This window comes from Volvox carteri, assembly GCF_000143455.1.
Source record: "Volvox carteri f. nagariensis unplaced genomic scaffold VOLCAscaffold_50, whole genome shotgun sequence".
NCBI lineage: Eukaryota > Viridiplantae > Chlorophyta > Chlorophyceae > Chlamydomonadales > Volvocaceae > Volvox > Volvox carteri.
In genome coordinates this window covers 20,202-44,889 of record NW_003307593.1, presented here as the reverse complement: position 1 = coordinate 44,889, position 24,688 = coordinate 20,202, and the positions used below count along the sequence as shown (strand labels likewise).

Below are 24,688 nucleotides of genomic sequence, written 5' to 3'. Positions count from 1 at the left end.
ACAATCAAGTAAGCGAACTGTACCAAAGAATAAGGAACCACACTGATAAGGGCTTGCCCACCGGGGGACTGGCAACTTTCAAACGCTCGCAGCCTGCTGCTAAAGGCGCGCTCTTAACCGCCTGGATATGAGAAATGTGTAGCACATCGATGCTATGGAGCTGAACAGTCAAGGGGTAAATTCTGCTCAGCAAATCCGGCTTCGTGAAGGGACGATTGGCACGCCTGTGTGGTCACTTGCAGGGACCTCGCTTCGAGGATCAGGAAGGGTGGCCAACCTTGCTCCACGCGCAGCACACCTGCTTGCCAGAAGTCCTAACTCTGTCCTGCAATTGTGTGGAGGGCGAGCTACTTGGAGGCCACGCAGCTAATTCCATTAGCATTTATGTGGTAGGGGGGATGGCTCTGGGTACTTACTATTTTCCCAGATGCTCTAGTCAACGTGCCAGTAGTGCGCGTTGCGGCGCTCAGGGGCGTACTCGGTGCTGGGTTAGCGGCAAAGGGTTTGACTGCGCAGTGAGCTGCAAAGGGTTTGGGGGGTGTCTTTCCTTTGGCTTTGGGTTGCACATTGTGATGATCCCATCTGAATGAAACGCAATCAGTATTCGGGAACCCGAGCCCAACCAACCTGACTAACGGGCACGCAACCAGCCTGACCCGTCAACCGACCTTTCAACCAGCAATGCGAACCCAAACTTCACTTCTGTGCAAGGGAACCTCTCTCCGCTTGCGAGTTGCGGCCATTCAGTATTGTTCGCCGTTGTGGTCATGTGACCCTTACAAAACAGTTCACTGTTCCCACCGCAGGCCTGCCGCTGCCCTTCCTGCTTCAGTAGGACTACCAAAGTAGGACTGCCAAACCCCAGCTCCGGCAAGAAGTCGGGCATTCCCTCCGGTGGCACCCGAAGCCGGCAGGCTAACCTTGGCAGCACCAGCAGTGGCCGTGCCAAGGCCTCGGGCAGCAGCGGCGGTCAGCCCCGGTCACCACCGCCGCAGCCCGTGCCGGGGCCCCTATTCAATTTGGAGGACTGGTTCGTGCATTGCCATGCAACAGAACCCGATTGGAAGCTCCCGAATGATTTGTTGTCTCCGAAAAAGGCGGAAAAGCTGGTGAAGCGGAGCATTATGGTGCTGCAAACCATGGGAAGCACAGCCGGGAGCAGCAGTCCTGGTGGCGGCGGCGGGCAAGGGAATCAGGTACGTGCTATAGGCCACGGGATATGCAGCAGCGTTCGGCAGTTCGCGCGGAAACGGACGCATACATGCCACGAGAAGCTTTCTTCTCCAAATCCTTGTTCGGAATTATGATCTTTCAACAGCCCGGTGGGTTGCTAGTAAGGTTGTCTGCTGACATGCAGTTTAACGGAAGAATTATGAATGTTGAGATAAGACTTGGAGAAAAAGTACAATTTTTCCTCATTGCGCCATGATGTGGTGATTGCTACATGAAGTTTTCGTCGCCTGGGTATTCGGCTACGCAATGTGGGTGTTGCGTATTGTGGACCAGCCGGAATTAGCCTGTGGCACACCTACCCTGGGACCCTCAGCACTGCCTTTGCACCGAGTGCCTAGTGGCTACGTTTGGCATGCCCCCGGCCCGTCCCCCCCTTCACGTGAACGTGAACCCACGGGCACCCGATGGCACTTCTGGCCGCAGGTGTTGCTGGGGGACTGGATTGCGGCCTTTGCTATGCGGTACCGGGGCAGCGCGCGAAGCAGCCTTGTTAACCAATCCGTGCAGGTGCGTCAAGGGCCCCATGTGGGAAGATGGAGGCGCGAAGGGTGAGCCTGGGGCCAGGGCAGCACAGAGGAACACTGATAAGGATGCATGGCGGGCAGGACGAAAGCGAAGAATGGCGCATGCACGTTCGAATGTTGGAAAGAACTATCGATGCGAGGTGGTCAAAACTGTTTTCAGAGACAGCGGGGTGTACTTCCGTGCAAATAATCCACCTGGGTCACCGGCGTGTGCATGTCACAACCTTGAGATCCATGTCCAGCCGTCGATCCGGCACTGTCTCGCCGCACCTCCGGTGCTGTCGCGCCTAGCTAACCATCACAGTTTTCGTATGTTTGAAATCGTAGGATTAATTTCTCGGTTTATGTAGCGGGGCCGCGGACTGCTGTGATGTGCGCGAGACTGCGGTCGCCCACCTGGCGGCCAGTGCGCCATGACACTTGCCCTCCATCCCTGGATGGCATACCTCACTCCGCCTGCTTTGTATGCCGACCTGGGCCACTGCCCCTTCTTCGGTTTGTGGCCGCTGGGCTATCATGGCAGGTGCTGTGGTGGAATGACCCATGTGACCCTCGTCAGGACTCCAACCACCCGTTTCTGTATGGCACTTGGTACGCTGGGAAGACTTTATCCGTCAACTACAAGACGGGGCACCTAAAGGTAAGGTGACGGCAGGGTAGCATCTGCGCTTTCCGGCAATGGCAAATGTACACAGCGAACCTGCTTGAGGATGATTGAGTTTCAACACAACTCTGATACTCTGGTAGCGATTTGTATGTCCAAGTAGCGATTTGTATGTCCAAGGGCTTTCGATCCATTGCCCGCTTTACGCAAGGGTATGCGCCTGGGTCTGTTCGGTGGCTTAGATATGATGATGATGATGATGATGATGACGTGTCCAGGCTGATGTATTCTATTTGTGAGTCTGAGCCCTTACACCGGGGCGATGCAGGTCAGATATACAGATGGAGAGGAGCACGAGGTCGCTATGGGCGTCAACTTCGTGCACTTTGGCGAGAAACACCCTACAGGTAACGAACCGGCAAGGCTGCCACCGCTGCCGCCGGCTGTACAGCCATCGCAGCAGGCGGTGGAGGCGGGACTTAAGGCAGGACTGGCTGCGAGCGGTGCCGACGGTAGCAGCGGTCGCCGCCGCGGGCGTTCTACTGGCAGCAGTGGAGGCGCACGGCAAGCTGGAGGACCTGGTAGCGTGTGCAGCATTGATCCCGGCGGCCGGCAAGGCTCTGCAGTGGCATCGCTATTCATTGAGGCCACGGAGACTGGGGCGCACGGCAAAGTGCCAAAGCCTGGTGCAGTGAAGGCAGAGGCAGTGGCCGAGACAGGTGCTGTCGCTGGGTTTATTTCCAAAGCTCGTGGTGCACAGCAGAGCCGTGGTGCTGCCACTGCTGCAGGTGGTGGCAGTGGTGGTGACGGTGGCGTTGGCGGAAGTAATGCGCTGCAGGCGCCGCCTCCGTCAGGCCCATCAGCAAGGCCTAGTTTGGGAGGCGCCTGGCCACAGAAGCGTCCCAAACTGGCGACGGTAGAGACGGTGAACGGCAGCAATGCCAGCGCTGATGGTTCAGGGAGGGACAGTGTGAGTGCGCCTCAAGGAGGGGGCTGTGGTATAGCAGCCACGGGATGTGCAGGCCAGACCTCTCCCGGGGCCTTGCAAGCAATGGTCCCTAGTAAGGTAGATGCCGCTGCTCGCCGTGGTGGGCAAGCACCGGGGAAGAAGATAACACTGCGAAAAGTTGGCCAGACAACAGAGCCACTGGCTGGCGCAGCTGGCGGCAACAGTGGCAGTGGCTTGGACCAGGCGACCGCTTGTTGCGCCATCCCTGCGACAGCTGCCGCTTTAGTTGGCACAACAGTCCCCGTCGCTGCCGGGGCTGCTGGTGATTCAAAACGACTTTGTGAAACTTACAGCAGCCAGAGCAATGCGCCACCGATGAAGTCGGGTGAAGCTGTCTCGCAGTCGGCAATGCTAGGTGGTTCCCCCCTGCAGAGCGCTGCCCAGCCGCGCTCTTCACCCCTCAAGGTGCGGCCTTGGGCACCGAAAGGAAGGTCGTCAGTACCTAGCTCAGGACCCTCTTCTTGGGGCCCACCGGGACCATCAGTTGCCTCGGTACCAGGGCCTGCACACACGGTGGAGCATTCAACAATAGTGCCCACAACGGAAACTGCAACAGCAGCCTTGACAGTGCCGGCAGCAGCAACAAGCGTGCCCGGAACCTCAGCCGCACCAGCACCCTCAGCAGCAACCATCACAGTAGACGCAACAGCACCGCTTGGAAATGCACCGGAATCAGTTCAACCGACCGCTAGCACGGCACTGCCCGCGCGACCTGCAGGGCGGACGGCTTTGGGGCCTGAGGATCAGGTGCGCGCACTGCAGCCCGATTCTGAGAATTGTGCTCTGGGGAGTTCGTCGGTTTTCTTTCTTTTGGGGTTTTACATGCGACGCCTGTGCTTTGTAGGTGCTTCCGGGTAAACGTGTTGCGGCCGCTGCCTATGCTGCATCATGCAATCCGCTGATGGCAGGTGGCTCATTGTGTAAATAGGGTTCTTGTTTTTGCGGGCTCTTGCCAACCCGCAAACGAGAGGCGGGGCCACACCCCGACTCTTGGTGCCAAAATAAGTTGCAGGACGACCTGTGGTGCCCCACACCTCTTTTTGACAGAATGTAGGCTCGGGGAGGTGGTGGCGGGTGAGTGGTTGTGGCGTTTGTACCCTACGCTGCCGTTCACACTGTTTTATTACCCACTTGACACCTGCTTGAGACATTTTATGATCTGTAGCCCTCTGTAGATATGGTAATTGGTTTCAGTTGTAGCAACTAAAGCTTCCGCCTTTCCCTCATCCTGATGTGCATTACCCCGTATGCCTTTTGTAGACTCATAGGAAACCCCGGGAGCAAGCTCAGCCGCCGCTTCCGCCACATGCCGCATCGATCGCTGCAAAAGGCGAGAATGGCGGAGTGCAGTCCTCCAGCGGACGAGATGCCAAGCGGCGTCGCATTGGGTCCTTAACCTGGAACCCGCGTGCTAGCAGCAAAGGCTTCAGTGGCCCCGCACAATCCACGGCATCTCGCTCCGGGCTTGCACCTAACGATGGCACTGGGCTTTTTTTGCGGACAACGCCAGAGCAGAAGGTCAGCGCCCTGTCTGGTGCTGCAGACACTGCAGTACCGCTGGCGATGGTGACAGTCGACGAGACTTCATCGAGGACGACAGTAGCAGCAGCAGCAACAGAAGTAGTAGTTGTAGTGAGGGTTGCGCCATCGCAGTCAGGACAGCCTTCACACCAGGAGCAACACACGTCCGATGGGAAAGTTGACACCAGCATGGCGGAGTCTCCAGGAGCCGAGATGCAACCGGCGGAGGGAGTGCCTCCGGGCTCAGGTCCAGCTGGTAGGTTGCGGCTTGGTGGACATGTTGAGCTTGATTGTGGAGCCCACGAGGGGAGCACAGAGGCAGAGAGGCCGACGGACGGCGGGGTTGAGCCGAGCGGTCAGGCAGAGGCAGCTGGGGACGGCCAGGCAACGGAGGCGGTTATGGGCATCGGCGGTGGAGCCAGTAGCGCTCGATACGCAGCCTCGGGAAGTGCTGCAGGTGATGAGCCGGGTGCAGGCGGTGCTGATTCGGATGCAGGGGCTGCTCATAACGGCGGCATCCATTTGGGCATGGTAACAGAGCTGGATGAGCCGGGCAAGCAGGGGCCATTCGGGGGGCCTGCGGAGGGTCAGGAGGAAGGCGGCGCGGCAGGAGCGGCGGACGCAGGCCACCCTACAAGCGGCTGTGACGTCGTCGCTGGCGGGGTACAAGATGGTTGCGTTGCTGGGGCACCCGGCGGCGGCAGCTGCAGTGCCGATGGGACTGTCGTTGCACGGTGCAACAGTGCCCGGCGCGGCGGCAACCCCACAGTGGACATTGAGAGCCGCGGCCGCCGACCAGAACGCTTAGCAGCAGGTGGATCATCTGCTGTCGCAGTGACTGAAGCAGCGCCTGCCACGGCTACAGGGATCACGGTTCAGGCACTTACTGTCACAATGGCTATGGCTGAGGCAGCAGTTGCGGGCATCATGGAAACGGCTCAGGCCCCGGGGGGTCCTGCAGCCTCAAGGGGTAAAGAACATGTTTACGCCGCTGCATCTGAGGCGACAAGTGCCATCAGTACTGGGGAGGGCGCATGTGCTACTGCGGCCGCGGCTGGTGGTCCTGCCCTGGAAGCCAAGGCCGTCACTGCCAATCCGGCCATAGACGTGACTACCGCCCCTGGGGACATGGACATCGCTAAAGACGATGGCCATGGCTTGGAGCACACTGCATGGCAACCTGACCTGGCTCCTTGCAGCGCGGCACCGGTCAGCAGCTCGGAAGCAGCTCTGGTTGCTGGCTCAGATGGCACGATTCCTGTGCTTGTGTCAGGTTCCCACCCCTTGCAAGTGGATCCGTCACTGGGGCATGAAGGCGCAGTACTCTGCAGCGCGCTGGTGGTGGGCCCTGGTGACGATGCTACTCAGAACCAGAGCCAGAAGGTGGCGACGAAAGGCGATGTAGGCGATGGCAAAGGGGGCGCAGGAGCAGGAGCAGCAGGGCCGGAATGTGATACGGGTCGGGATGCATCTGCGGCAGGGGGTGCAGTTACAAATGCAAACTTGCGAGGGGTTGAGGCACAGGCGTTGGCGTTGGCGCCGCCGGCCAGCACGGCATCAGCAGCAGATGCTGCTAATGGTGCCATGGCGGTGGCCGGGGTAGAGGCTGCGACAGCTCCAGGGAATGAGGCCGAGGCCATGGCTTCTGGAGTAGCTTGCGGCGCTGGAAGGGGCTCAGGAGACGCCGTTGCTGCTGTTATCCCGCTTGACACCTCGGATACAGCTGTCACCCTGTCCCTGGCTCTGGGTGCTGCTGCTGATACCTCTGGCGGTGGTGGCGACGATGTCGGCGGTCACGGCAGCGGAGCCGATAGCAGCAACAAAAATGCAGCGGCAGGCATCGGTGCCGGTGGTGCTGGTGTTGGTGCTGGTAGTAGTCACGATAGGGATACCGGCATCACGGCAGAGGAGGGCGTAACCGGGTATGGAATTGGCCCTGGCAGCAGTGGTGATGGAATGGCGGCACGTGTTCCCCCCCCCAGCAGTGTAGAGGAACATGAAGCTGGCGCCGCCAGTGGCATGGACGGACACGCTGCTGTTGCTCATCGCGGCGACCGGCGGACAGGCGAGCACCTGGACCTCACGAGTGAAGCCGCACTACCTGTTGGGCCCATGGGCCGTATACCGGACGGCGCCACGATTGACACCGGCTCCGCAAATGCTGTTGACCGGATCCCATGCGCCCTGCCGCCTGAGTTGGCGCCTCCGCCGGAATTGCCCGATGCGGTTGTACAGGAGTGGCTGGCCTGGTGGTTTGTGGCAAGCTCTGTGGGCTACGCACGCCAGGCGGCACAGGTGCTGTCCTTGGCACGCCAGGCGGCGGCTGGATTGCGGGTGAGTAGGGGTGCATGGGAGCTCCGGCATTAGCAGGTAGAGGGGGTCTTTGAGGAACGCGGAAATGTTGTCTAGGGGAGAAGGGAATGGTATTCAGTGTGCGTGGAGTTGTCCGCCGGGCTGGGCGTGTTTATGGTAGTAGTTATGGTGGAGGAGGGTAAAGTTTGCGGCAGCAGCGATGTCTCTGGCGACAACACTTGCAAATAGGGCCACGCCGCATGTGAGGTTACGTTTGAGGAGGGCATGGGCGGGTAGAATGGTGTAAATTTTGGGGTGCGGGGGGAGGAGCAGGAAGCACTGGGCAACGGTGCTAAGCTAAGTTAGCGTGTATGGTCTGGGCTTGCTGCACCGTGGGCCGGCAGAACAATTACCTTCCACTGACGGCACCAGCCACTTCGCGTTTTTTCGTCCATGCAAAATTCGTTCATATTCGTTCAAAATTCGTTCATGCAAAAGTCTGTCTATCTGTCCTTGAACGTAACGTGATACACGTTCCATTGCGCAGCGCCTTGAAGCTCAATGTCGTGCTTTTGTACCCTCCTCCGCTCCACTCTCCGCCTTTCCCGCTTCCTATTCAGGTCAACTTCACAGCGATTATCGAGGACTCCTGCAGGTGCAGGAAAGGGAATGGGTGCAGCAATTGATTGCCCCTATGGCCCGCTTACGCTGGCTTGCCTGCGGTTACCATGGAAAGGTTAAGAGCTGGTCTCCCGCCCATTGTGCTTCCTGACCATTCCCATTGTGCTTTCTGACCATTCACGCACCTTCTGTAGTTCGGGTCTTGTGTGGGTCTGGTTCTCCCTTCTTTCGCCGTCGCATGCTTCCTCCCCGCACTGCCTTGCCCCGCGTCGCAGGCGCCTGGGCTGCTACCCCCTCCACTTGCGGGTGCTGCAGGTGCACTTCATTCAACACGCCTATGTCTCTTTCCACAGAGTGGCCCCAGAGCTGGGTGCCAAGGTGGGAACCAGGTTGGGGAACGGGTGCCGGGGATCCAGGGACGGATGTGTCGGCTGGATGAAAAAGATATCGGGATCTGCTGCATTACTGTAACGCCTCTCACGGCACACTAAATAAAACCAATAACGCAGCGGAGTGCCCGTGAGCTTTCAGAGGCAAGGGGCTGTACGGCAGTACGAGTCGTGCGACATATCCACATCCCGGTGCGCCTTCCGTTTCACTTCTTCCTTTACGGCACCGTCCTACTCCTTCCACCGTCCTCCCCTCTTGTTTCCACCATACACTCATCCTGCTTCCATCACCCCTCCGCAATCCCGCTGCAGTTGGCGAACCAGCTGCTAATGCTCATGAAGTTGTTTATAAACGAGGCGACGCTGGAGCAACAGGAACGGGATATGGCGGGGGCCGCCGCACCTTCGGCCACAGCAACGCTGCCGCCGGCCCAGCCGCCGGTGCTGCTGCCAAGTGGCAGCAACACTGGCGGTGGATGCGGCATTGGCGGCAGGCGCGCGACTGGGAGTGTCGGCGGGGCGAGCACAGGCGGCAGCGCGGCCGGGCCAGGCATTGCTCAGCCTGGCATGCCGCCGGCAGCGACTTCGCCACACCAGCAGCAAGAGCGCGGCCTGACTGTTGAGGAGTTTTGGCAGGTCGTCGCCATGTGTGGCTCCCACTGCGTGCAGCTGGTCATCATCGCAATGCAGTGCGAGAGGTGGGTGAGGGAGAGCGACTGGAGTTTGAAGCCGGGGTGTGCCCATCAGGCAGCCTATCGTCCTTTATTGTGCTCCAAATCGGAGAAAAGTCCTTTAGTGCTGAGCATGCCTATACTTTTAAGATTGTAAAAAACGGCCACACGGACGCTGAGATCAAATACCAGCTGTATGTAGTGCCTGCGTGCAGAAACTGAAGCAGGCTTGGAGACATGCAGTCTTGTCTATGGCTACGTTGCTGTCGTTCAAACGCATACCTCTTTACTTCTTTTCCACGTGGAAAGCTGCCCTGTAGCTGTAATGCATCAGCCTTTTGGTCTCCTGGGACTGGAGCCCTCCTCTGTCGTGCCCGCCTACCGCCTGGCGCTAAAAACGCCCGGTGCCTCTGCCAATTGTCCCGTGCAGAGCTGGCAAGCCCATTCCTAAGGAAGTTCACGACCGCCTGCCGGACTTCGCGGAGCTTCTGCGCTGGGCAGCAGCAGCCGCACCTATCCGACCGGCACCTGCGTCCTCGCCCACCGGCCAACGGCAGTTTGACATTCTGCGGCGATTTAATGTGACGGTAATCCGGATTGTGAGACGACTCCACGCAAGCGCAGAGGGAAACCAGCAGCGGGCGAGTAGTGGGTCCAGGGCTGCGGCCAGTGGCCAGTTGGGTTCATCTGGCAGTCCCGCACTGAGTGCAGTGCCCAGCGTCCCGCAGCTGCAATCGCAACTGCCATCGGATCAGGGGCACAACCAGCACCAGGTCCAACAACAATGGCAGCAACAGCACCTGCACATGCAGCTGATACGGTCGCATCAGCAGGGGTGGCTGCAACAACAGCCAACACAAGGACAGCAGCAGCAGCAACGACAAGGACAGCAGCAGGACTTACTACAACACCTGCTGCAGCGACAGCAGCGGCAACAACAGCAGCAGCAACAACACCAGCACCAGCTGCAACAGCAACTGCAACTGCAACAACAGCAGCAGCTGCAACAGCAAGTGCAACTGCAACAACAGCAGCAGCTGCAACAACTGCAACTGCAACAACAGCAGCAGCAGCTGCAGCAACAGCAGCGACAATGGCAACAACAAAAGCAGCAGCAGCTGTCGCAACATCACTTGCCGCAGCAACAGCTGTCGCAGCAGCAGGAGCTGCAGCAGCTTCAGGCCGGGGAAACTGGGGGCGGCATTCCATCAATCCCGGGCCTGTATCCAGAGCCTGCCAATGGCCCAGTCCAAGGCACACCCGAACCGTTGCATTGCGAGACCTACCCGCAGCAACTAACACAAGGGCCGGCGGATCAGCGGTGGCACAGCCCTGGAAGGACCATCCAGGGCTGGCGCATCGGCGTGCGCCAGCTGTACATGCAGTTGAAACGCGCTGGCAGCCGTCGAGAACCCTCTGCCATCTCCAGTTCCGGTTCTGACTCTGAATCCCAGCATGCATCCGATGCGACCGGCTCGGTGGGCCCCCCAGCCGGTCTCACACCTGCCTCCGGCTCCTATAAGCTCGAGGGCTATGTGTGTCAACAGCCCCTAGCAGAGCAGCAGCAGCAACAGCAACAGCAGCAGCAGCACCCGCTGGCAATCGCTTCTGCAGTAGTGGATGAGGGAGGAGGCACAGATGAGCAAGCCGCAGCACACCTAGGCCATGCCGGAGGTGGCGACCGAAGGGAAGGTCCCTCCGGTAGCTCCCTCCAGAAGCCCGCCATTCCCATGGCCACCGCCGCAGGTGCCGATGGGGCCGTAGCTGCGCCTGCCGGCGCCTCGCCTTGGCGGAAATGCACCGCCCTGCGTATTGACGCTGGTGTATTGCGGGCGACCCGATGTGCCATTTTCTTCGGTAGCAAATGGCTGGACGAGGCTTGCACTGCTGCTGCTGCCGTGACTGCCGGCTGTGCCAGACAGGGCACTGCTGGGCCCCAGCAGCACTGCTTGGAGCCAGGGCCCCCTTCTGTACCCGTGCAGGCTCTGGAACCTGCACCGGTCGCCAAGGCCTTGGCAACAGAGGTAGCAGCAGCAGCAGCAGCAGCAACAACAGGAGGAGATCAGATTGTCGGGTTGCGGCTTCCTCATACCAACCCAGTGGCTTGTCGTGCGGATGGGGACACAACTGGGGTTGCGGGTGCAGCTGCGGCGGCTGTTGGTGCTGCGGACGCAGAAGTGGCGGGCGCGGGTGCTGGGGTGGAGGACGTTGCCGACGCTACGGTGCTACCTGACCCGGCGGCGGTGCCCTGCATGGGTGCTGGCTGGCTGGATACCAGCGTGCGGGCGCTCATCACTCGCCACGTGCGAGCGCATCGGCCATCACCGGGATCAGGACAGGAGGAGGGAACAAGGCAGCCCGCATCTGCCGCTGCCGACACTGCTGCCGGCGGATGCATTACCCCGTGTCCCGACACTGGCATCGCATCGGCAACTGCGCCATCAACGTCGGTGGCGAGGACAGCTGAGGAGGGCGAAAAGGAGGACCGCGCCACTGGCTGCGCTAAGAGGCTGGGACGGGTCATGGCTGCCTGGGGTGCTTTGCCGCCAGCTCAACAGCGTGCTCTGTACCTTGTCTCCTGCCGAATGGCTAGGGACCTGAACGGGGTGGGCAATTGGTGGGCCGTGGAGATGGCAGTGGAGACCCTGGAGACCCTGGCAGAGGCGGCGGAGAAGCGCCGGGTAATCCCAGACGTGGAGAGTGCTGGATGTGCAGATGGGGCTGGTGGAGTTGAACCAACGCACTAGCTGTCGCTGCTGCTCCTCTGGCTGCTTCCCAGTAGAGGGCCCACTTCCGGGGCCACTTCAGGAAGTATGCGCCCGGGGGTTACGGTGCTGCGTCTTGAGGGCGCGGTTCGGCTGCTGGTGCGGAGTGCACCGAATCACTTGGCGGAAGGGAGATTGGGAGATTGAGATTGGCGGAAACTCGATGCGCCTCTCCGTCTTTCGGTGTGCTGCTCAAAGGCAGGTAACGGATGATTGTGGGCAGATTAGCGGAGTAATGCATGAGGAGGGATAGAGTATTGGGGGGCTGGCCCCATGGCTTTATTGAAAGGTTGCTTGTTTCATGCAATCTTCACCGCCATTTATATAATTTGTATCAGATCTCAGGTCACGTGCTGGGACGCGCGTGGCCATGGAGCAACGCGGGTGATACACGTCCCCTGTCATCCGGCAGCCGGTGTGCGGTCTAGGGTCATTGACATGAATGCGACCCTCCCAACCGTTCACGCGGACGTAATAAGCAATAGCTGCCTTCCACTGGGCTATCCCCGGCGGGAGCATCGTACCAACGCTCTGGCTCGCCGTACCTTTCCTCGCCGGTTACTTCTGTCTGCGCACGGTGGATCGAGTCCCCCACCAGGACACCCTCGTGGCTCCGCACCGTATGCACATGTGGAGTTGATGATAGATGAATGTAACGTGTTTGTACAGATACTTTTTTACGAGTGTGGGTGTGCGTATTGTGAAGAACGGCAGCGGAGGTTTGCCGTGAGAGGGTTGTGTTGGACGATGTTGTCTACATACAGAACACAGGAAAAGTGCGTTGAAGGAAGGCCCAAGCCTGCCGTGGCCGTGTCCTCATTGCAGGCAGGGTTGTTGTAGTCCCACGGAGAAGCTGTGTGTCAGGACCTTCTGAAGGATGTTGGCCTTCAGGGGGAAGGAAGTTTCATTCTCTTCGTCATGTAAGTGTGCCTTAGCACGCATCCGTGTCAGGTAGTGGTATGTCTCTTGACGTGTTGGAACCTATATTGGACAGGGCAATGCGGTGGCGCCAAATCTTGGGGCGAGATGGGAATGATTTCAGGCGAATGGCGCGACAGCTGTGTCTCTACCTTGTTGCTGTTAATGTGTTCATGAGCAGGTGACACGCGGCGAGGCCGACCGGACACAACTTAGGGAGACAGTTAACTGCATAGGCATTTAAGCATTTACAGCCATTTACAACCATTTAGCCATGTTTCGCTCGGGTTCGGATAGATACCGTGTATAAACACGGCGCTTTGTGTCTATGGCCATTTTTGGTTGTCCAAGCTGACCGAGGGTTCCCCTTTACACGCGACTTGTGAGCTGTCCTTTTAGAGACAGTTCGACGACCATAGCGAATTTGTGCGATACGTTCTGCGCTCTAAAGGACGGAAGGGGCGACTACCTTTAATGGCTGTGTCAGGTAAGATTGCATGATGGTGTAGGGAACCTGTCGATCAGTCCTGGTTGCGAAGGCCTGATTGCAAATCTGTATTGCGCTATTATGGAGGTGGTGATGAGGGTACGTTGCCATACAGGATGTATAGTTATCACCCTTCAATGCTCCTGTGTTTCAATGCACTACCGGATGCTGCCGTCGCATATTTTTCCTTTTGCCAACAAATACAGCCAACGCCGTATTGATGCGGCCATCCCGCAAATTAACATCAAGTTCGCCTTTCACTTTTGGAATTTGCCAACCTGCAGAATTTATGCAGAAGCTTTAGGATGGTGTGCATCAGACTGCGCTGCTCTTCAGCACACTGCTCAAATGGGAATTGGGCTATAGGGCTGTTGCCCGGCTACGTAGGCAGGGACAGCATTTTTGGTGCTACCCCCCTGGCCTACAGAGGTTGCGTGGCGACACCTGTTTTGCATACCTGCTAGTTTGGGAAATGTCGCAACATATACCATGTATATGGTACTGCTCCTAAGCCATTCCGTCCTTGCGAACTTTTCCCCAACACATCCAACACGTCCTTTTCCACCCATGAAATCCTCGACCATACTTCCCCAAATCAAGAAAAAAATGCCTTCTAAATCTCGGGTAGTGACGAACAGGAAAAGCAAATGCGAATTTGCCACACCTATGGCATAGATAACGGTATGGTACAGCACATGGCTAAGGAAAAGAATACCCCCGCGAACTCCTCATAAAACATTGTCCCACATTCTTCTGCAATGCAAAATTTCCTACGTCTCCCAACCTCCCGCATGCATCTATCGGTCCAGTAGAGCATCTAGGCAACAGCGTCCCTATCTACAGTTTGTACAAATTTATTGGAACATACCAGATCAAGCCCGGGCATCAGACGCACAAGTAGTACGAAACGAAATTCAAAACTCCTGAAGGACGGACTGAAGAGCTACAGCATCACACCGCGAAAACCAGCACTGTGTGCCCGGCGTTTCTCGCACCGCAAGGAACTCAGGGAGATCAGCCGACGCACCTCCTCTTCGGGCCCGCTGGCATGAAGGGTCCCCAAAGGGTGGATAATCCGCCAACATCACCAAAAATGATCCGCCAACATTGAGGTTACATCGCACCAAATCAACTCAATGCTTCGGCTCCCAATGCTTCGGGTCTCAATGCTGCGTTGCTCCGTACAAGCTCAGTGATTGTCCGCATGCGAGTACTCAACTTTGTGCATCATCTGCTCGAGCTTGGTCGTCACCAGCACCACCCCCGCCGCCACAGCCGCCACCACCAGCAGCCCCAGCCCCTCCCACGAGCCCACCAGCCAGCCAGCCGCGTGAAGCACCACGGGGACAACACCGTTACTGGCTGAGGAGGAAGAGGAAGCAGCAATGGCGGGGGCCGCCGCCGCTGCAGCCGCGGCTGCGCTGGCCGCTGCGCTGGCCGCAGCTTTAGCCACCACGCCCCCGAACGCCAGGGCCGCCGCCGCCAGCCCCACCGCCAGCGCCACTGCACGCGCCAGCTGCAGCCGCTTCAGCGCGTTCAGGCAGATGGTGCAGTGGCGGGTGTGGGTGTTCCACACATCGAACATGGCTTCGCGGTCTATGCTGGCTGACGACGTTGAAGAGAGGAGCGGCGGTGTGCCTAGAGCGGGAAAGAGGGGGACAGTTTAACCATCGGGGCGCTGTCATCAACAGCAGTACCGCAGTACCGCAGTACCGCAAAAATAACATAATGCAAGGAAAGGAAACCCAATCCGGCAACACCGGCCCGCAGTGAATACACACAAGCATATATCCAGACAGACACGAATATGAATATCAAACGCAGACCGGCCCAGAGTCCTCTCCGATCTCGGCATAGATACACGCGCCGTACAGCCTGTACGGTAAGTCCCTTTATGCAATCGCCATGACGGTATCCCTCCCGGTCAACGACAACCTTGACTGGCCCGGACTGGTGGCTTGACTTCACGACTCACCTGGGGCGTACGACACATCGCCGCCGCCGTACGTGGACAGCCAGTCGTACCAGGCATTGACGCCCCTGTCCGCGGGAGGGTTCGACTTGTGTCGTTTGCGAATGCAAGTGAAGGTGTGCGGTGAAGTGAAGGTGTGCGGTGGAGGTCCGGGCGCTGATGTACATAGAAGACGCAAGGACCGCAAGGCGCACAGTACCCGGGGGGGGAAGACACGCGAGGTCCGGGGGAATTTACACACATACACACACACTCCCGTGCACTCGCACCTGTCAGCCTGACCGGGCATGAAGTACTTGGGTCGGGGCTGGGTGCCGCTCCCTTCCGTCCCCTCCCGTTGCCGCTCCTGCAGCTGCCGGCCCACAGTCCTCTCCTGGATGTGCAGAAACACGGAGTCCTGACCAGAGGCGGGGGCGAGGGGGTGCGGGGTGGGGGGATGAGGGGTGAGGCCGGGGGGCTGAGAGGTAAGGGCGGGTACCAGATGACAAGGGGAGACATCTTGTGGCACAACCGTACATAATACATATTTACGTACACAGGTCCGTGCCACATCCATTAGTTGATGTCACCTAGGCACCGGGTCCTCCCCCCTCAACAGCACTGCACGGTGGAGTGCGGAGAGAGAGAGAATGTGTGTGAGTGTGTGTGTGAGTGCGAGAGTGAGTGTGAGCGTGAGTGTGTGAGGGCGAGAGAAAACCGATACCGTGCTGCGCCGGATGGGACAGCAAGTAAGGGGCAAGCACCGTGCCATATCACACCGCGCAGAGTGACCCGTTTCCAGGAGGGAGGTCCAGGAGGTATTGCACTGGCGAGTTAAGCAGCTCCCCTCCCGCCCTCTGACACCCTGCACCCGGTGAGCAGTAGTCTCTAGCAGTGTCCAAGATGCCGGGCTGGGTGGGTGGGTGGGGGGAGGTTGCTACGTGCACAAAAGACAACAAAGGGTCGACTGCGGACGTCCAGGGGCTACCCAGGGTAGCTACTACCCAGGTGCTAGGTGGACGGGCCATAGGCAGTGATTATTTTTTCATTTAGGGGGGGTCTCAATTTATTCCGACCTAAGTAACAAGTTGCTAGGGTCGCCGAAATGTATTCCCTAAGTGTGGGGTCCCTGGACAGAAATGGTGTACTTTACATGACATGTGTAGCCCTACACACACACGACGACGACGAAAACGTCCCGCCTTCCGGGTGCGACACTGAACCGGTTGGGCAGTTGAGGTTTTGCAACTCGCATCTCCTCCTCCTCCTCCCCCTCCTCGATGCTCTCCTGGCCGCCCACCACCCCCCAATGCTGTCCGCTGCCATTACTGCACATCACCACCACCCCCACCCCCACCACAGGCAGTTGAGGTTTGCGACGTGTCTTCCATTCGGAGCCCCCCACGCCCTCACCCCGCCGCCCGCACTCCCCCCTCCCCTCCCCTCCCCTCCCCGGCCCCCACCTGTTTTAGGAACAGCGGCGCCATCACATGGCCCAGCCACTGAGGCACGGCGGAACCCACGAAGCCCACCGCGCTGTTGGCACGAGCTGCGTGGTTGGGGGCCTCCACCATTATCTGAAACACACAGGACAAGTTGCACAGCAGGTTGGCCCCCCCACCCCGGCGGGAGCAGGAGGGGACGGAACATTTGCTTGTTGAGGGAGGGGGCCCGCGGGGAAATACGGCAGGGGGCCCTAGGCTGCGCCCCGACCCACAATCACTGTCTCCTGAGTCCAAGACCCGAACATGAGTACACCATACACACACGTACACACACATAAACCACTCATTCCTCCCGCATCTCTCTCCCTCCCTCCTGCTCCCCTCACCTCCCCTCACCCCCCCCACCCACCTGCTGCCCCACCAGCCGTGTCCATCCGGGCCTTAGGGGGGTGCTGAACAACACAAGAACAGTAAGGCTGCCGTTCTTGTTCAGCTGCTCAATCCTGACGGCCGGGGATAAAAAGGGGAGGGAAGATGAGGGGGCGACAGGGCGGGATGGCGGGGTTAGGTGTGGGAGGGTAACTTGCTATCCCCCGGGTTATTGGGGGAATTAGCCTCTCCTCCCCCGCCCCCGCCCCCTTCCACTCTCAGTGTCCCGAACCCGGTTTGTTTGCCCCCGGTGCCGTCTCTCTCTCCCCCGCCATCTCTTCCTCGTCTCTTCCTCCCCAACCTCCTCTGCCTCTACCGCCCTGGCACCCCCCCACTCACCTCACCAGTCCCGGGGGCACGAACTCCGTGGTAGCGTCTGACATGTCCTTTCGAAGGGGTTCGGGGAGCTGGATCTGCAGTACGGCGGACGCAGTACGCGCGGGGGTTGTGTGTTAGCTGGCGGTTGGGAGGGGCCCTGGAGAGGGCGCTGTGTACGGCGCACTTCGCACAGTGATGCACGTCAGCGTTGGGGCTGAGGGACGCGAAGGGGGTTTGTTAGTTCGTTGTGAAAGGTGCGCGGTGCGACCGGGGAGTCCACGTCCAGGCACAAGGGGGAGCTGTGCGAACGAGTTGTTAACGGCGGAGACATGGAGGGAGGGAGGGGAGTCCGGGAGGGGAAAGGGTGGGGGTCGGTTGCTCCCCCGCTTTGCTCCCCCTCCCTCCTGCCGTGACCCTTTCACCATCCGGTCCGCAGCTGCAGAGCCGTCAACACATCGGATCACATCACCTCACAACCATACATACATACAACCACACACACACACCTGCATATATGCAGCGAGCTCTGCCTGCCGGGGTGGTTAAGGGGTTCTAAGAATTAGTTAGACGGCCGGCCCCGTTCCAACCAGATAACGCTACAGATGATGGCGACACAGCCCCACTACCCACTGCCACACACCTTGAAGCCTCCCTCCCTGGACACAGGCCGTGTGAGGTTGACTCGGAGGGGCCGGGGGTCCTTGTAGCGATCACCTGAAGGCAGGGCGGGAGGGAGGCGGAGGTGCATGTGTGCGTGTGTGCATGTGTGCGCGCTTCCTGTCGAGGATGTAAGCCTACATAGGCGCTGGGGGGAGGAGAGCTGTTGAAGGAGACGGCGGGGGAATATGGGGTGAATCCGGGCGGACGAAGTAGGATCTGAATCTGGATCTGGATTTGGATCCTGTTTGTGTGCTCAATTTGCCGGCTCTCCCTCCGTCGACCCGTGTAACCACCACCTCCTTCCCAACCCGACTTTCCAACCCCCCGAATCACCACCCTAGCCCCACTAAAGAAACCCCTCTTCTCTCTCTCTCACGCACACATACACACACTGCCCCTTCCCCCCTCCCCCCCTTCCTCCCTCCCTCCCTCCCTCCAACCTGCAATGTTGTGGTGGCTGACCGGCACGTGAGCTGGGTCGACAACTGGAGGTGCGGGCGGAGGATGTGGTGGTGGTGGAGATATTCACCAAGGGGGGGGCCGAGGAAGAGAAGGGCGAGGAAGGGGGCAACACGGGGAGGGTTACTAAGGTGGACAGGACCTGGCGGTGGTGATAGTGGTGGTGGTGGTGTCGTCTGTGGTGACGAGGTGTGTGGCGATGCAGGGTGGCTACTGTCCAGGGCTGTGCTGTGGGAGCTGGCGGGGGTGGGTGACGTAACGGGCCTCAGAGGCCCTCGCGGCCCCGGAGGCCCTCGCGGGGCTGCACTGGCCCCCCAACTGAGCCCCAACAGGAGCCCCGACCCACACACCCGCCAGCTGATCACCCTCTCGGACATCGCCCTCGCCCTCTCGCTAATGACTAGCAGGACCATAACTTCCACCGTCGGTTGTACGGTGGATTCAACTTTCGATATACATATAGTCCATGGCCCCCAGTCAGGCTTTGACGGAACCCCCCCCACTCGTGCGGCACTTGTAACTTGTAACTTGCTAATGCACATACTAACAACGCGACATGCACGCACGCACACATACATTCCGCAGCTCAGACCGTTAACCCACTCACATACACACATGCTCACGTCCCCCCCTGTTACCCCAGACCGCCCCTCCACCCACCAGGTCCATGGTCCCGCACGCGACAAAGGGCCCCGCTCACCGTTTTCAATGAAGAACGTGTGGCCGTACGGCAGGTCCCTATGCGACCAACCAATTTGAGTGGCACCGGGGATGGGTCGGCCGTCATCCTGACCAGCCAGGGCGGGGCAGGCACCCCCGAGGGCGGGGGGAGATGACGTGTCAGAGGGGGGTGCGCGGAGGAATAGCTGGGGAAGCAACGAAACACACACACAGGGGGTTCTCATGTTAGATGCATTGGGACGGAGAGGAGGAGGAGCAGGAGGAAGAGGAGGCCGTCCGGAGCTTCGAAATGGGTGACACGGCCATACGAGACCCCTCCCCCCACCCCACCCCCGCCCTCCTCCGCCCGTACCTGCACCTCCGGCGGCACCGGCGGCTGCTTGGCTGCCGCCGCCTCCTCCGCCCCCGGGCCCCCCTGTGCCCACACCCACAGCAGGCCCCCCCGCTCCAGGGCGGGGTACGACACGGCGCAGCTGCGCGGGTTGCGGCGACCTGGGTCGTCGGGACTGCGTGGTTTGGCGGGGGAAGGGGGAAACCCGGGAATGGGGGAAAGTCAGGGGAGAAGCAAGCTCCCGGTATTGGGATACAACATAGATCGTAAAGAGATTTTGACGACATTTACTTCAAACGTAGAACGCCACACACATACACACATACACACACACACACACGCACCTGCAGAATGGCATTGCCGTACAAGCCCCCGATCCGTCGAACCTCCATGCATGGTAGGCGCACAGCAGGGTGCCGTCCTTCTCAATGCGGCCCTCGGACAGCGGGGCTAGCCTGCGGAGGGGGGAAAGAGGGAGGGGAGGGAGGGGGCGCGGAGGGGGGGGAGGGAGGAGAGGGTTGGCAACTACACCGCGTACGGGGAGGAAAGAAGAGACAGAACGAGCTGGAAAAAGGATGGTGGGAAGCAGGAGGATAGAAACAGCCCAGGGAAGGCCTTTTCGGCATGTGGGTCGCAGCCCCAGTCGGGGGAATGAATGAGGAAAAGCCAGGATTCACTACAGAATGGCCAGCCATCAATCCCCCGTGCCCTCCTCCCCCCTCTTCCCCCGCCCCCTCACGTACCTGTGCGGACACGCGTCCTTGAACGCCCTCCACCGGCCGGAGCCATCCCGCCACAACACGAGATCCTGGCCCTGAGGGGGGTAGGCGGGGGAGGGGGAAATGAGGGAGGGGGGGAGGGGGCCCACCGTGGGGCAATAGGGAGAGTGAAAAGAAGGCGCACCACGGTGGCGTTGCGGTGCAGGTGGGGATTGGTATGCTGGTGGGGATTGGTATGCTGGTGGGGATTGGTATGCTGGTGGGGATTGGTATGCTGGTGGGGATTGGTATGCTGGTGGGGATTGGTATGCTGGTGGGGATTGGTATGCTGGTGGGCAGCAGGAGGGGTTGGGTAAGTCTTCACGGTCTTCTGTACGGGCCGTACCAGGAGGGTGAAGGCGTGCGGCCTGGTGGGGTCGAGTGCGTCCAGGGCGGCCACCGGGTACCACTGCTGGAACCAGTTGAACTGGCGCTGATCCGACTCGCGCTCCGTGTCGCTGAGCTGCTCGCGGGACAGCATCGCCTCGGGTACATCGCGATGGACTGAGGGACTGATCTGGGAGTCCCTGATCTGGGAGTCTTCGCGAGACAGCAAGCCCTCTGGAACAAACCGAGTCGCGACCGACGAGCTGATAGCGACAGGGCCTTCGTCTTCACGCGAGAGGAAACCTTCAGGAATCTTGGATGCGGCGTTGCTCATCGAGCAGGCATCATCCTCCAGCGACAGCAGGCCCTCCGCAATTGTACGTGTCTCGGTGGGCGTTAAACAGCGCAACGCCGTGTTGCCTACGTTCACAGTTTTAAATAACCTTGTAGGGCTGTCAACCAGCACCGTTTGTATCTGTGAAACGCCCAGTCGCGGCAGCCTGGTTGCCACTTGCAAACGGAGTTGAATTGCATTTCGCACCCCCGGAACCCGCTCCGCAACAAATACACGCATTATGATTCACCCTTGTCGACTGCAAATACTACACCAAACGGAAATAGTTATGGACAGGTGACCAGGGAACGCCGAGCGAAAGCGCAAGATTGAAAGAATCAGGAAACAAAGAAAGCCAAAGGACTGTATACAGGTGCGCTGTCTACTTCTTGCTTTATGTAAGAAGGGGCCCTAACGTGCGTGTTAGGACAACTACTGTTCCTTTCCTCCAACTAGAGGTCTATGGCTGGGACACGGAACTGTCGTGGCGCAATTTCGGCCTACGCGAATACGCGTATACGAATTGTAAGGGATGCGTATCAGTGGTATATTATAAGTAAGAACGTATGACTTATCACGGTTATAAGATGCCTCGAGCATTACAAACCACGCATATCGCATTTGTCGCTGTCCAACGGTCTGTGGTTCCAGCGTCTTGTCTTTCGCTACGCATCACTGCATTCGCGACTTCGTGGAATTTTATAAAGTTCAAGTAAAGGACTTTACGAGTAAATCAAACCTTGCAGAAATACTGCTCTGTTGTCAACTGCTTTGATGGCAGTTGACCAATTTCTGACGGTTGGGCTCTTGACTCGTTTGGGACATACAAGCTCTTAACAAAGAAGCGTCATAATCATCATGCTGGCTGATGCCACCTGAACACGCTGGACCCTCGTAGGACCGGCAAACCAAGTCCACAAGGGCATTGAATCGCAACCTCTGCACTCGCGCTTCGGGTTTATCAAATTCCAATTCCCTTGCGAACTTCCCGCGGCCTGTGCCTGAGAAAAAGAGTCCTTCACCACTTTCCTAACCGCCTCTCGACAAAGATGGTTTGCTTCCACCACCGCACTGTCAGCCAAATGCCGTGCACCGCCGGGGCGGCAGTGGAGAGTGGACAACCGGCGCTGCCTGCCCCCACGGCAGCCACACCAACAACAGCGCCATTAAAAACGACTGCTACACCTTGCGGCTCCGTTTTCCCGCTCCCCCAGGCGCCTCCGCCTCCCCCCCCTCTCCCGCCCCCTGGCCTGGGGCACCGGCCTTGGGTCGCCTGGAGCCCCGCTTGCCGCCCGACCCTAAACCCGACTCCGATCCGGCGGAGGGGCCTTTGGGGCTCAGCCGGGCACACCACTCGTCCAGGACGAGGCCGTACAGATGCCGGTACTTCCGTACGCCTTCCAGCGCCTGAGCGCCCGCAGGCCCTCCTAAACCGAACGTGGGCAGGTGTGGGGCATGTGGGACAAGGATGGACACCAAAGGTGGCAGTTTAACTGATGAAAATTAGGATATGTGTCCCGAAAGGATATGTGTGTGTGTATGCTTGCGTACTGTCGTCCAGGCCAATATTAATGAAGGCCATTACCAATTGAGTTAGCTTGAAAACAATTAAAACAGTGCACAGCTTTGTGCGACAGAGGCGAAAAGACCGCTCACCAGAGCGCGTGATAAGTACGAGAATAAGGGGGGGTTAGGGAAGTACGGCAAACGGGTATGTACGATATATTATGTTTGCTGTAGGCAAGGGAGTGCTGTAGGCAACGAACCCTCGTTCGCTTGTGATGCACATACATGGTAGGTAAAGTGCGCAGTGGAGCTGTATCCTCTAAAAGGAACACAAAGGATTCACGCGGAAGCTGCACGTGAGGCCAATAATGATGTAATACTTTGCATGTACGTGGTTGGGAGTCTGGACGGGTCGGGGTGGCGGGGTGAGGCCAGCCAGTCGCTCACCGCAGGAGGCCCCTGCGTCCCCACCTCCACGCCGCCCTCCCGCCGCCAGACGTCTGGAAGCTTCCACCACCTCCCGCCTCAACAACGTCCTGCGGCAGCGCCAACAGCGCCAACAGCGGCACACCGTCACAAAAAGCACTACCGTATTTATTACGGGTTTAGGTTAGGTGCAACACACACATAGATATGTACGGTACATATTACATATATATAGAGAGGGACATGTAGGGGGGGTAACGTACGGTGGCCACCACTGCCAAGGCAAGCAGCACCGGTACACGCAGCAGCAGTAGCAGCAGCAGCAGCTGGGGAGGGGGGAAAGACGAACCACGAGCGAGTGAAGCTGCCGCCAAGGAAAGAGAAGCAGAGCTGACCAGTCGGCGGATTGAAGGAGCTGACCTCGAGATGATGACGACCGCGGAAACCTACCTACCTACCTAGCCGCCAAGACTAAAATAAGAGCGGAAGAAAAGCAGGAGGGGGGAGGGCCAGGGGGGCGGCGAACACAACGACCGACCAGACCGGCCCCTCTGTCCCACATGCCATCAGGGCACGTCCTGCACACAGCATGTGTGCCGCGCCCCCACCCTACAACACCGCCTATCACAGTATTGGGAAACCTAACAGGCTAACCTAACAGGTGAGGAAAGGACCCTGTGCTACCTGCCGGCCCTGGCGACCTGCCCATCACGGGGCATATCCCGCAGCCGCATCACCGCCTGGCGGGCGGCGGCGAGCAGCCGGGCGCCGGCGCCGGGGGTGTCAGCTGCGCCGTCCCCCCCCGGGCAACCCCCCGCAGTCGCTGACATGAACCCAGACGCCGCCGCCACCACCACCTCCGCCGCGCTATCAGCTCTGGCGGCTGCGATTGCTGCATGCGCCGCCACCAGTGCTGACGGGGCATGCAGCGGTACTCCAGCCGGGGCGGGTCGACCCGGCACTTGCGGCGCATCCAATGGCGGCCGCTGCTGCTGCTGCTGCTGCTGTTGTTCCTGTGTGGCCCCTTCCAGCCCCGCCAGCCGCCGCAGCTCCCCCCACAAATCTGTGCACCCCGTCTTCCCGGCCCCCTGCACTGTCCCCCCCAACCCAAGCCCCCCCTCCGTCATGTGCAGCAGGTGGAGTGCGGCCCTGACCAGCGCATGACCCCGACCACCTGAGGGGGTGGTGATGGACGCGGGAAGTGGGGGAGGAAGGGCCGGATGGAGAGGGCGCCGGTAAGAGAGCCTATGCCATGCAGCCTGACGTGTGAACGGCAATCCAAGTGCGTTAATGACAGGGCCGTACAGCTCAATAACCCGCACGGAGCCCCTCCCACCCCCGTCCCAGTTGCACCCACCATCGCCCACCCACCCGGCGGCCCCCACATGCGACCCACCTGGCCCTAGGTAGTGCTGGCAGCCCAGCCCCAGTCCAGCAGCCAGGCCCAGCTTGACCCTCCGCAACGAGTCCTCAGGTCCGGGAAGCAGCTCCAGGGAATGAGACACACAGCCAATGGCACCTGCCATGTCCACACCTTCCGCCTCCATCACCTCCACTCCAGCCGCCGCCGCCGCCGCCGCCGTCGTCGCCGCCGCGCTATGAAACGCCGCCAGCGGCTCGGGGCCGTACCGTGCCATGAGACTGTCCACATCGCCATTGCCGCCGCCGCCGCTGCTGGTGGTGGTGGCGGGGAGGCAGCTCAGCAGGCAGCCCGGGTGCATCATGAGGCCGGCGGGTAGCGGGCAAGTGGACCGCACCACCACCTGAGGTACGGACTGCGGTGGCGGCCCCAGGCAGCTGCTGCTGCCGCTGGCAGCCGCCCTTAGAGCTGGGCCTGACGGGGCGGAAGGCGAACTGGGTGCGTAGCAGCAGCCGGCGGCGGCGGAGGAGGAGGGCGCGGGTGCTGCGGGGGGCAATGGTGGTGGATGGCCGGCTGGGCCAGCCGCTGGATGTTGCGGGCAGCGGCCGTCCGGGTGCACCACCTCCAGGCGGAGAGCAGTAGCGCATAGCTCCTAAGGTGTTAGGTGTG

At 59.7% G+C, this 24,688-nt stretch overlaps 2 protein-coding genes across 2 annotated transcripts; one reads left to right on the top strand and one right to left on the bottom strand.

Annotated features, from left to right (window-relative positions):
- Positions 1 to 384: 384 nt before the first annotated feature.
- VOLCADRAFT_96157 (uncharacterized protein) lies at positions 385 to 11,611 on the top strand (the record flags this gene model as incomplete). The annotated part of the gene is made up of 16 exons (XM_002955271.1): positions 385 to 389; positions 833 to 1,196; positions 1,657 to 1,740; positions 2,281 to 2,397; positions 2,690 to 3,080; positions 3,150 to 3,331; positions 3,745 to 3,775; positions 4,089 to 4,117; positions 4,418 to 4,444; positions 4,631 to 7,225; positions 7,804 to 7,838; positions 8,080 to 8,182; positions 8,506 to 8,891; positions 9,295 to 9,512; positions 10,611 to 10,685; positions 11,010 to 11,611. The coding sequence occupies 16 exons, from the start codon at positions 385 to 387 to the stop codon at positions 11,609 to 11,611; spliced, it is 5,244 nt and encodes a 1,747-aa protein (XP_002955317.1).
- A 7,751-nt stretch (positions 11,612 to 19,362) lies between these two features.
- VOLCADRAFT_34353 (uncharacterized protein) lies at positions 19,363 to 20,496 on the bottom strand (the record flags this gene model as incomplete). Its single annotated transcript, XM_002955217.1, has 4 exons — positions 19,363 to 19,483; positions 19,653 to 19,763; positions 20,052 to 20,122; positions 20,413 to 20,496. Coding segments are annotated over 4 exons (387 nt in total), but the record flags the coding sequence as incomplete, so codon positions are not given.
- Positions 20,497 to 24,688: the final 4,192 nt, after the last annotated feature.